General features: G+C 44.5%; 1 protein-coding gene across 6 annotated transcripts in view; it reads left to right on the top strand.

Annotated features, from left to right (window-relative positions):
* NRP1 (neuropilin 1) overlaps window positions 1-13,079 on the top strand; it is a 147,134-nt gene that overhangs the window by 113,805 nt on the left and 20,250 nt on the right. For 4 of the 6 annotated variants that reach the window (XM_086334588.1, XM_086334590.1, XM_086334587.1 and 1 more), the window contains exons 10-12: window positions 719-1,050; window positions 6,331-6,475; window positions 9,861-9,965. In XM_086334588.1, the coding sequence (XP_086190714.1) occupies window positions 719-1,050; window positions 6,331-6,475; window positions 9,861-9,965 (582 nt within the window). The remainder of the gene's footprint in view (window positions 1-718; window positions 1,051-6,330; window positions 6,476-9,860; window positions 9,966-13,079) is intronic. The other 2 variants (XM_086334592.1, XM_086334591.1) reach the window with 1 other exon arrangement.

Below are 13,079 nucleotides of genomic sequence, written 5' to 3'. Positions count from 1 at the left end.
TGCCAAAAGAAGGTCACAAGGCATATTGAGGACACTTTTTTTTTTTAATGAAAATATGACAGGATTTGGTAGAACAGGAATGGAAAATGGAAAATTAAGAAAGACAATTAGGCAGGAACTAGCTGATGGGTGATTCCACCCATTAAAGTGAAGAGTTGGATAAAGGGATTCAGTGTTGAGTGGAAAGGACTGCTCTTGTTTGGACTTGGGACATTTGAGGTGAGGATGGGATACTGCAAAGTTCTGGTGCAGTTAGAAACGGGGGTGGGGGGACACTGGGCGGGGAGGGGGAAGATGGGCCCCCTCCTTAAGCATTCATTTCAAAGGCTCCCCGCAACACCCTGGTGTTACACCTCTTCAAGCTGCCTCAAGCACTTTCTTTCTTGAACTTTCTTTATTTCTTTCTCTCTGTACTTGATCTAAGAATAACCTATACCAAGGGGACAGTAAATACGTTGACTTTACACTTGGAAGAACTCAGAAAGGATGAAATGACTGTTCTTATTGAAGATTTTTTAATTGGACTGTTGAGTGTAGGGTGGGCAGTGCAGAAAGAGGAGCAGGGGGGGAGAGCTTTGGTTTCATATCAGATGGTCCAGGCACTTACAAATGTACATGAATGGGGACAGTCCATGTTTTTACTCAATAGGGTGGATTCTCTTTCTCAGCATGGAGACTTCAAATCATGTTACGTTTGTCTATTCCGTTCCCCGCCTAGATTATCCTTGCTCTGGAATGCTGGGCATGGTGTCGGGACTTATTTCCGACTCCCAGATCACAGCGTCCAATCAAGCGGACAGGAACTGGATGCCTGAAAACATCCGCCTGGTGACCAGCCGCTCGGGCTGGGCACTGCCCCCCGCCCCCCACCCGTACGTGAACGAGTGGCTGCAGGTGGACCTCGCTGAGGAGAAGATTGTGCGGGGAGTCATCATTCAGGGGGGCAAGCACCGGGAGAACAAGGTGTTCATGAGGAAATTCAAGATCGGGTACAGCAACAACGGCTCGGACTGGAAGATGATCATGGATGACAGCAAGCGCAAGGCCAAGGTGAGCCCTGGGCGGGGGCGGCGCCGGGAAGGGATGGGGGGCTCCCTGGAGGCCTTGACTTGAATCAAGGACCCTGGCCTCTTCCTGCGGAAGCAAATCTCTCATTTCCTGAAAGCAGTGGGATCTGCGGGGGCGAGGGGTGGAGTCTGTAAAATGCCAGGGGAGACAGGAATGGGATGCAAAAAGCACGGCTGAGCATCTCATCGTTGGTCAACTTTCCTTCCTTCAGGAAACAGCAGGTGACTCAAGGCTCGGGGAGCGGGAGGCTATGAGAGTGGGGCCGGGGACATGGGCACCGGGCAACCCGGTAGGAACACGCACTCCCTCCGAAGATCCTCTGATCGTCTCTGGAGAGCACCGGCTGCCAGCCCCCTTTTACCACGAATTCCTTGTTACATGTATTTTTTAAAATTTTTATTGAATGAAAGAGTCTTTCTTTTCTATACTGTTGTACAATTTTCTAAAGTTCCATAGAAGTGAAAGTAAAGTAGCTCAGTCGTGTCCGACTCTTGGCGACCCCCTGGACTGTAGCCTACCAGGCTCCCCAGTCCGTGGAATTTTGCAGGCAAGAGTACTGGAATGGGTTGCCATTTACTTCTCATGGGGATTTTCCCGACCCAGGGATTGAACCCGGATCTCTCGCATTGCAGGTAGGCGCGTCACCAAGTGCTATTGCCTTCTCCAAGCCACCAGGGAGGCCCATAATTGGGCTGAAATCCACATAACGGAAAAATTCCCATCATAACCTTTTTTAAGTGTACCCGTTCAGTAGTGTTAAGTACATTCACATCGTTGTGCAAACCCATCTCTAAAACTTCTTGCAAAACTGAAACTCCTTCACCATTAAACAATAATTTTCCAGCCCCTGACAACCACCATTTCAACTTCTGTTTCTATTAATTTGACTACTGCAGGAGCCTCTGTTAGTGGAAGCATACAAAATGTAGCCTCTGTGATGGGCTTGTTTAACTTGACATGATATCCTCGAGGTTCAGCCAGTATTGTAGTGTGGATCAGAATTTCATTTCTGTTTAAAGCTGGATAATATTCTATCATGTATACAGGCCAAGTTGGGTATCTGTCCATCCATTGATGAACACTTTCTTTGCTTTTAACACTTGGCTATCATGAATAATGCTTGTCTATTTTTTATACATTGGAACCTTTTAAAGAGCAGCTGGCCTTTGATGATCTAGTGAAAAAAGATATATTCCAACCTTCCCCAGAACATGTGGTATAATTTTTCTTTTTTAACACAAGTATCCTATAGTGATGATGGTTTTCTGGGGCTTATGGTTACATGTCTTTGCATTTCTTGGGCACAGAACTCCAACCTGGAAAGGAAACCCCAAGTATGCAGGGTGACCTGGAAAGGGATTCCAGATTAAATAAGAAAGTTATTTTCAGAAATCAGCTAAATTTCAGATTAACTGATTACAGATTGAAATAAGGAAGAGTCCTCAGAAATTCAGTTCTGTATGCAGAACTCTATGTGGGTATTGTATTCAGCTAATGGTATTTCTCACCACCAGCCAGTTGGCTTTCTGTCCCAGCCTCTTCACCCCTGTTTGCTGAGGATCTACTCCTTTTGTGAAAAGATTTGGGGAATGGGAGAGAATGGGACTGTGGGATTATGGCTTGATATAGTCACCCGGGCCAAAGGCTTTGCAGGCGGGAAGCAAAGCTGGGCCGCGCAGCCAGCTCCCACTCTGCCCAGATGTGTGGGCCCCGCAGAGGCTGTCCCCACATGTGCTCTGCTCCAGTGGGCAGAGCACCGAGAGGGATGCTGCTGCTCAGAAATGTAAGAATTCCTCTCCCGTCTCACCCCTAGTTAACTTGTGGTTTCTAAAGCAGTTCCAGTGTTTTTTGTTTTTTTTTTAATCCATGTGCAGCTACTTTCTTTGGTGTCCCTTTCATTTTCCTCTTTTATGTCTGCCCCTCTTGTTTTGGTGGAAGAAAAAGTAAAATAAACATTAGAAACTGGAGTTCCCCTAAGAGCCAGTCTTTTCGGAGGAGTCATGAGCCCTGTGGCTTTAGCACCAAGTGTGAATATGCTGCAAATCAACAAGTTGCCACGGTCGCATGGCAGTGTGTACTGTTGTGGCGTGTTCTTCAGCACGAGGTTCTAAAAGGGACGAAAACAGGTCACCATATGCTCTGGGTGGGATGCGCCCTGTGCTTACTGGCCTTTGTTATCCACTCACCTGAGGTCAAGTCTAAAGCTATCACTCCCTTGTAGGGCATCACGTATAGCTTTCACAAGAAGCCAACAGCACCCAGCTTTCAACTGTAACAAAAACACTCTGTTCAAGATTGGTTGAATGTGTCAGATCTTATTCCTAAAATATGATTTTACCCATCATTATCATGTTCCTATGTATTTAAGCCATGTTCTATGTGCCAGGTTACTCCTCTCTGACTCTTTGCAACCCTATGGACTAGCCCTCCAGGCTCCTCTGTCCATGGGCTTCTCCAAGCAAGAATACTGGAGTGGGTTGCCATGCCCTTCTCCAGGGGATCTTCCCGACCCAGGGATAAACCTGTGTCTCTTACATCTCCTGCATCGGTAGGCAAGTTCCCAGGTAGTGCCACCTGGGAAGCCCCTTATTTAAACCATAAAAGCTTCTAAATTGTTGGCAGGGCATCTAATAAGTGATTCCTAACATGTCCTTCCCCTGGAATAAAATCTTCAAGATGAAAAAGGAAACTGGTTATATCATCCATTTAGGAGCAGTGTGTATTTGTAACTTTGCACAAAGATAGTTAAAATATACTATATTTGAACTTGCAAGTAAAGGTTACCTGTTCAGGATGCCAAGTATGTTTTATGTAATGGTAAAGTGAGCAGTCTGTTTTATGATATGAAACAGCACCTTGATAGATTTGGAATCCTTTATGCCCTCTCCTTATTTCCTATACCTAAATGGTACATGATGGACAAGGTACATCGGAGTCTTTGAATCAACTAGTCTTTCCAGGAGCAAATATATCTAAATACTCTAAGCCCTCTTCTTCTAAAGCATGATTAGTAAAAGGACAGAAAGACATGTTGTAAACAGTGTTATGTTGTAAACAATGTCATGTTAGCAAACTTAGCCCAGTTCCGTGTGACCCTTCCTTGCTAATATTCTTCCCAGCTCATCACTGACGACCTTTGTAATGTATTTACATTACAAGTAGGAGAAGAGGCTGGGATTCCGAAGGTATAAGTGCTTTTCTCCTAGGAATGTTGAAGCTATGTTAATGTAGATAGAACTTGCCTGTGTAGTAACTCTGTTTTCATTATAATTAGTGTCTTACTGACAACACTTAATTGAGCCTGACAATGATATCCGTCAGATTCTCAATTACTGGCAGCAACTGCAGTTCTATCAAAAAGGCAGGGCCCCCAGTAGTGAATTTACTCCTGAAAATGATAGAAGGAACTTTAATTGAGAAAATCAGATAGGTATGAGCCCTGTACTTCTGGATTCCTAGAGGATTTTCAGAGTTGGAAAAGGCCAATTAATTTACTTCTAGATGGCTCAGTGGTAAAGAATCAGCCTGCTAATGCAGGAGACACAAGGGATGTGGGTTCAATCTCTGGGTTGGGAAGATCCCCTGGAGGAGGGCATGGCAACCCACTCTAGTATTCTGGAGAATCCCATGGATAGAGTTGCCTGGCGGAGTACAGTCCATGGGTCGCAAAGAGTCGTATATGATTGAGTGACTGAACATACACAATAATAGAACCTACCTCTCGAAATTGTCTTGAGGATTACGTTGAGTTAATACATTTTAAGCCTGTAGAACAATGCCTTGCATCAGTAAGCATCACATGGTGCTCAGTATATAAAACGACAGTCCCAGTGACAAGGCAATTTGGTTTTTCTAATCCCTTCCCCTCTTCCCATTCTGGACAGAGTTAGGAAGGATACTGGGATAGGAGGATACAGAGAGGCTTATCCATTTCTTGAAAAAGAAAACAAGCCTAGCCATTGCTCCATTTTCTGATGAGTCCACTCAAGGGCTTCCCATCAGTGTAAAAAGGGGAGCAGAATAATCCAGCAGCAGCAGGGCAATAACGACTGGTCTCCTGAACATGCCACAGTGATGTCGAGTTAGGAATGCACTTCACTCACTGCAGGGCCACCAGGCATCTGAACATCGTTTAGCGAGCAGGACCCCTGTCACTTTCCTGAGATGAGAAGTTCTTTTATCTACAGATGTCTCCACTGGCGGGACTGCGTAAGTCAACAGCAGTTCCAGGGCATTGGAATCACCCAAGTTCTTGGTAATGCAGCACTTGCACCATGTGAAATTTACTATCTCCTCCAGGAAAGGAATTTCTCGAGGTTCTTTTTTTTTTAATTTACTTACTTATTTACTTTTGGCTGTGCTTGTCTTCATTGCTGAACAGGCTTTATCTCTAGTTGCAGAGAGTGGGGACTCCTCTCTAGTTGCCATGCGTGCTGCGGGATTCCCTGGTGGCTTAGACGGTAAAGTGTCTGCCTGCAGTGAGGGAGACCCAGGTTCGATCCCTGGGTTGGGAAGGTCTCCTGGAGGAGGAAATGGCAACCCACTCCAGTATCCTTGCCTGGAAAATTCCATGGACAGAGGAGCCTGGCAGGCTACACAGTCCATGGGTCAGTCGCAAAGAGTCCGACACAACTGAGCGACTTCACTTTCTCTTGTTGCGGAGCACGGGCTCTAGGGCGTGTGGGCTCAGTGATGGCAGCAATAGTTGTAGCACAGGCTTCTTGGTTCCATAGCATGTGGGATCTTCCCAGACCAAGGATCGAACCCGTGTTCCCTGCGTTGGCAGGCGGATTCTCTACCACTGAGCTACCAGGGAAGCCCCCTTGCACTTCTTGAGGACGGAGTTTTAGCAAAACCAGGACCCGCTCATCCAAGAGAATGTAAGAGGAGTTGTTATTGGAAGCACAGTCTCTATTATAAGAAGAGGCAGGCTCCTTTCCTGAGTTTTCTTCCTCCACCTCAAGGAAATGGTGAAACTGTCACTTCTTCCAGGCACATCAGCCTATCATTTAAAAATGTGTCTCATTAAATCCTTAGCTTCTGGTCTAGCCTCAGTGTGGCCTCCAGAGTTTCTGAGAAGGAACATCTGTCACTTCCTAGAGAAGGTTTAATTGTTTTTTTCCATTCTCAGGTAGGAATGTCAGCCTTCTGTGAAGTGGTAGAATGAGGCTCATTTTTCTGCCCTGTTAGAGAGTCCTCAAGGAGAGACTCTTCTGCTGAAAGAAAGGTTTGTTATTACCTGCTGGTTCTCGTTCTTCACAGTCTTTTGAAGGCAACAACAACTACGATACACCTGAGCTGCGGACCTTTCCACCCCTTTCCACACGGTTCATCAGGATCTACCCCGAGAGAGCCACGCACGGCGGACTGGGGCTGCGAATGGAGCTGCTGGGCTGTGAGGTGGAAGGTAAGCCCGCTCTGCTTCCCTAGATGTTTTCTGTCCTTTTACACGTGCTTATGGCCCTGATGGTGCTGCTGCAGATTGCCAGCTTTCCCCCAAATGATCCTGTGGCTCTTGTGCCTGCCTGTGCGCAGGGCTCATCACCCAGTGAGCAGCACGAAGCAGTGCTTCTGCATCTTGCTTTTGTGGGGGTTGTTTGCATAACACTCCTCAGATTCTGGGTGGAGGGGTGTTCTCTGATCTGTTTTTAAAAAATGATGTGTTGTGAAATTCACATAACAAAATTCACCGTTGTAAACAAGTCCAGCATTTGTAGGTAGTTGTAGTTGACAGGTGCTTATGCAAGCAGCCTTTGTCTAGTTACAAAAGATTTCTACCGGTCCAAAATGAAAGCCCCTCTCCATCCCCATCGTCCCTCAACCCCTGGCAACCATGGATTCCTTGACCTTCTTAGAGTTCTTCAGAGGCCTGTGTCTGGTCCAAGTTTCCATCTGCAACGCTGACTACCATCACATACTAGCAGGAAGCAGCATTTGACAGACCGAAACATTGAGACATTGTCTTGGATAAATTTCTCAGACTGCTGCAGAGAAACCAAACTTTACATCACATAATGTATGTAATGCACAATGGGGTCTGTTTAAAGATACGACTGCATAAACTTAGGTTATCATAGGGAGGTCAGGGACAAATTCAGTTCTCACATTGACCCCAGAACTGTACTTTCCTCTGTGTTTTTTTTAATCACATAATGAATGAGATGAATGTTTAAAAAAATCATATGATGCTTGCTTAGTGTACTATTTAATGCTTTTGTGCACTAGAATTCCCATCTGCCTTCGATTTGGGCATAAATGAGTAACCTTATACCAACATTTTCATCCCCATAAAGGTCTTCCTCTAGGTTACTGCAAAGAATGGCTATTGTTGGTACCCAGATGTTAATCCATTGAGCATATGCTCAAAGTTGTTTGGAAGGATGCTTTTTAAATATCACCTTCTTGGGATTTCTAAATTATTTGTGTTTCAAGCTACCCAAATATAATTACATTCCTGAGCACATTAAATATCATAAAACATTTCTTAGGCACTAAAGAATCTTAAGCTATAAATCACCATCCTAGTGAATAATTCATAGCTGCTTTCCTATGTGTTTATTTAAAAGCAGGCCATCATCTCCCATTCTTTATTGGGTAGCTGTTTCCATATCTGTGGCTATGTCCCAGGACCCCTGAGTTATCCCGTCACTGTCAACGCAGACCACGAATGACCGTGTTCCAGGACATTGGCAAAGACGCCTGGAAAAAAGAGAGTTGGGGCAGACCCAACCACCTGCAGACACATCGGTTCAGCGTGCTGAGCAGTGTGGTCAGCTGGAAGAGGGCCTCTGCTGCTCTGATGCAGGACTTTAGCCTGGATTCTGGGAAGCAACACTGATTTAGGAGGTGGAATGAATGGATGGTTGAAAAGACCGGGCCTGGTGGCAGTTTGCCAGTGTCAACTCTGTGCTGAGGTCGCGATGGTGATGAAGGGATTGACTACAGATGTTCACAGGCACTCAGCAAAGTGGGGAAGTCACCCCAAGCCACGTGAGGAACCCGCATCCAGGGAAAGAACTGTCCAAGCTTTTTAACACAGTTGGTGAAAGGGAGTGTTTTTCTTCTTCCTTAAAATGATTAACAGGCCCTTATTAAATATCAACTTTGTACCTTGTTCTACAGGAGATGCCTAAAGGGATAGGAAAAAAGGATGAGGTACAACCCAGCCATCTCTGGGACCTCTAGCTTATTTGGGGCTAAGACTTGTATTTAAGAAACAATTAGAGGACCACAGAAGATAAAATATTTTCAAGTAGTAAAACTGGGACAACAAAATGACTCACTTTGGGGGTTTCCCTGGTGGTCCAGTGGTTAAGACTGCATTTCCACTGCAGGGGGCATGAGTTCAATCCTTGGTCAGAGAACTAAGATCCCATATGCTTATCCACTGCAAAAAAAAAAAAAAGAAAATTTAATTTAAAAACATTTAAAAAGACTCACATTTTACTTTTTTCAGTTTAATCCAGGGACTACCCTGGGCCACGTCCAATGTAAAACTCCTTCTTTATAAATACCACAAGGAATGTGGAAAAACCAGCAAGATGAATAGAGAGTTTAAAAGTGGCACAAAACCAACAGGAAAGGCAGCTTAGCAAAGGCAAGCATCAAGGTTGCTGAAGAGGATGCTATTGATTCGCTGTTGGCAATGAGCAGAACCCAGAATCTTGTGTGTACACAGTTTACAAAGTCCAGTTTGCAGCCTAAACAGTGTGGACATTACCTATATGTGTTGATTTCCTAGCAATTTTTGGTATGTGTCCTGGGCAGTTGAGGATGTCGAAACTAGCTGTGTTTCTCCATTTGTTATAACTCTGCTCAGTCCTTCTCTACAATGAAAAACTGTGTCAAATTTTTATTGAGAAAGCAGCAGTTACCAGCACATTCCACCTGGCCAGAAGCTATTAGAGAACAGACCCCCGCCTCCCCCGCCGACTCCCAGCATCTTGTCTGGTTCTCAGACATCAAGAGAACTGTCCATTATCTCAAGTCTTGTAAAGTGAAATGTAATGCCGAAAACTGTAAAATATTAAACAGATTGCAAAAATGAGGAACAGGCTGGAAAAAAAAAATAGATGGAACTAAACGTAAAGAACTTCAAAAGCAGTCTTTGATTAATGCTGGCTACTTTTCAACTACAAACTCAGAGCTATGGGAATACCTGCCAGCAGCGGAATGTGGTCCGCCAGGAGTTAAGGTAACATGACCCCCGGGAGCTCCCAGACACCTGCTCTGAAGGGAGCGCTCACGAGCCCAGACACTTAGAGGGAAATGGAGTCACTGTGAAAAAAATAAATAAGAACAACATTGTACTAAAAGTGAACGCTGAGACTCCCTTTTGGGAAAAAAATTACAAGATAAACTGAGTAAATATCAAGAATAGAAAAGAATTCATGACAATCGATTCCTCTAGCACCTTGAAAATGAAAGGAAAAACAGTTCAAGCAAAACCTCTATCATCAGAATTCTCAACTCCAGGGTCATGAATAAATAACCGGGGAGAATTCAGGAACTTTTCAGAAAAAGGATGTTTATGTAGATAACAGCGTATGAAATGAGAAGGCAGCCACGTCTACCAAGGAGATAGGAATCAAATACCAAAACAGAGCAGTCCCCAGTGCCTTCTGCAAAATCCAAGTATCTTCCACTCCTGAAAGAGAGGCAGGCACACCACCCTGCTGGCCTTCCTATGGCAGATTAAAGTTTTCTGCAAAAGCATTAGCAGAGTCAACAACCAGAGGGCTGGAGAATACATTTCAGAGGTGTGAGAAAATAATCCTTGGATCTTGTTTCAGCACCTACAGCTGGGCCGACCACTCCCAATGGGAACCTGGTAGATGAATGTGATGACGACCAGGCCAACTGCCACAGCGGAACAGGTGATGACTTCCAGCTCACAGGTGCAGAAACCATCTTCATCCCATTGCTGTGGCATCTCAGTTCATGTTGTAGTTGGGACCCGCTCATTAACGCCTCTGTGTGTGTGTGTGTGTGTGTGTGTGTGTGTGTGAAAATCCTCGTGGCACTAGGCATCAGGGTGGAGGGAACTTTGCCAGAACGCATGCATCTTCATCTCCTCGTGTCATCGCGTAAACAAATTGTTCTTCCAAGTCACAGCCATCCGAAACAGTAATTTGAGTCATTTCAGAGTAAAGGGCTGGGATTGTCTTCATTGAATGAATAAGAATTTCTCCATGGCTAAATGTATCTGAGGTTGGGCTTCCCTGGTGGCTCAATGGTAAAGAATCTATGTGCCAATGCAGGAGACCTGGGTTCAATCCCTGGGTCAGGAAGATCCCCTGGAGGAGGGCATGGCAACCCACTCCAGTGTTCTTGCCTGGGAAATCTCATGGACAGGGAGCCTGGCAGGCTGTAGTCCATGGGGTTGCAAAAGAGTCGGACACAACTTAGCGAATGCTGCTGCTGCTGCTAAGTCGCTTCAGTCGTGTCCGACTCTGTGCGACCCCAGAGACGGCAGCCCACCAGGCTCCCCAGTCCCTGGGATTCTCCAGGCAAGAACACTGGAGTGGGTTGCCATTTCCTTCTCCAATGCATGAAAGTGAAAAGTGAAAGTGAAGTTGCTCAGTCGTGTCCGACTCTTTGCAACCCCATGGACTGCAGCCTACCAGGCTCCTCCGTCCATGGGATTTTCCAGGCAAGAGTACTGGAGTGGGGTGCCACTGCCTTCTCCACAACTTAGTGACTAAACAATAACAAACAACAATATGTAACATAAATTGATTCTCATCTTCAACCCTCACCCCCAACCCCAACCGTAACACATGCTCCACACACTTGAGAACATTTATTTTCAAACAGGAATCAAAATGTTTGAGTGGCTCCTTCAACTAACTGATGAAATTAGACTTATATTTGAACTGCAGCTTTTAAGTTAGAATTTTGTGAATCATTTTACATTAAAATGTAGAAAGCCAGAATCCGTTGCTGTTTCACATCACCACTAACAGATGTAGCAGGGATGGTGCTTACCGTGTGCCTCACCGACTCGTTTAGAGGATGACTCCATAATAGTCTGAAATCCTAAAAGCTAGAAAGTGACCTTCTCTTCCACTTGGACTGGCAGAGGAAACATTAAGCACATGGGGAAGTCGGACTCCACCATTCGGAAACTGGCCAAAGTCCTAGAATTTTCACCCTGTTGCCAAAGGTGCTGTGAGACCTGTATTGCCACCCAGTTTCTTACAGCATGTGACTCTCATTTTACATTAAACAGCAGCCCTTGGGTGCCGTCTGTATCTTTACCCAGAAAGGACTCTAGAGAGCCCATGTAATTCATTTCCGTGGGTGAAACTGAAGGTGTTCCCATGTAACTTCATAATAGTGCCATGTTAGTGGCTAATGCATTAATGTAAAATCTGGAGGGGACCCCCATTTCCAATTACTTCAGAACCTCTCCTCTGAAAGAGCAAGATTGCTCTGCTACTCTGAGATGGAATAAAGGTAAAATCTAGCTGAGAAGTTTAGTACCATGAACTGAGTTTCCATTTAAATCCCTCCTCCTAAGGCTCTCTCCCTCCAAATTTCCAGAATAATCGCTTACAGTCAAATGGCCAATAAATATTACATGGCTATGGGCTTTTGAAAATAAATCTTGTATTTCAGTAGCCACAAGCCACAAAAAATAATCTAATTAAGACAGAGGCCTTTTCTTTGTAAGATGTCAAGCTCCAGCTGAAAACCTTACAGCTAATACGAAAAACAAGAGTATAGCCTGTGAAGCAGGCCCTGCAGAACCTTCCCAAGGTCGCCTATAAACACACTCTGCAAACCTTAGGCTTTTTGCAAACCTAGTCACACATCCCATCTGTAGTGAAATCCTCATAAAAAGGAATGGATACAGTCATCAGAGACTCTTCTGTTCAATTACCCTCTGGAGAAGAGGTTCTTTCCTTTATAAACCATAAAGTGGTCAGTTAATATTGATTAGAGTCAAAGCCTCAGATTTACTCCTCGAGTCAGAACAACCAACCTTCTCATTTTTGCATTGCTTCATGACTGAATCAATTGAAACCTAAGCCTTTGAATGAAATAGGGCAAGTCTGTTAGCCTCGAGCAAATTGTGAATGGCACCAAGTTGCAAACCGCAGAAAATGGGTCATTTCCAGTGGAAACACTGACAGTCCTTTAAAATACAAGGTGATCATTTATTTACAGTGTTTAAACTCATTTGTTGGATACAATCATTTATTTAGATAGGAAAAAAAGGGGCATTCTTGTTTTTTTGTTACGTATTATCCTGGCCCCCCCAAAGTGTCATTTTCTCAGGCCAGCACATTTGTCTTAATAATTTGATCAATAGGTGCATATAATAAGAACTTCTAGGGGTACTGATAAAGTTAACTTCATTCCACCATTAAAAAGAGGTGATTCTTTAACCAATAAGAACCTACTGTACAACACAGGGAACTCTGCTCAATATTATGTGACAACCTAAATGGGAAAAGAATTTGGAAAAGGATACAGGTACATTTAAAACTCAGTCACTTTGCTGTCCATATGAAATTATTGCAGCTTTGGTAATCAACTACACTCCAATATAAAGGAAAAAGTTAAAAAAAAAGAAAAGGTGATCTTAGAAGGCCTTCTCATGCTTCATGTTCGTTTATTGCATCATGGCCAATTTGTCCTTTTTTAAAAGCTTAATTTCCTCTATGAAGCTCTGTGTTAGTCTTTTCTGAAGAAGAGTGTGCTGACACGTGCCAGTGATTGCCGGCAGCCTGGCCCTCCCCCACCCCTGCATCTTTCCCCAGGTAGCATCTTGCCTCCCGGACTCACACGCAAGTCCGTACCCTCCTTGCTGTTTTGGTCACCGCTGCAAACTTGGAATGCTTAGTGCCTTGAAACCAAACCAAAAATATTCTTTCACCCTGATAGGTGGAAGCCTAGAAATTGGGATCAGTGTTCTCTTAAGGTTTGGGTCCTAAACACAGATGGTGTCACTTTAATGTCTTCTCCCAGGGGTGACCGATTTGGACACAGTGGGAGATAAGTAT

Source organism: Bos grunniens, chromosome 13 (genome assembly GCF_055505025.1).
Source record: "Bos grunniens cultivar Pamir isolate PY7600 chromosome 13, Bosgru_T2T1.0, whole genome shotgun sequence".
NCBI classification, from domain to species: domain Eukaryota; kingdom Metazoa; phylum Chordata; class Mammalia; order Artiodactyla; family Bovidae; genus Bos; species Bos grunniens.
The sequence above is the reverse complement of the archived record's forward strand: the minus strand, read 5'-3'. Positions and strand labels throughout refer to the sequence as shown.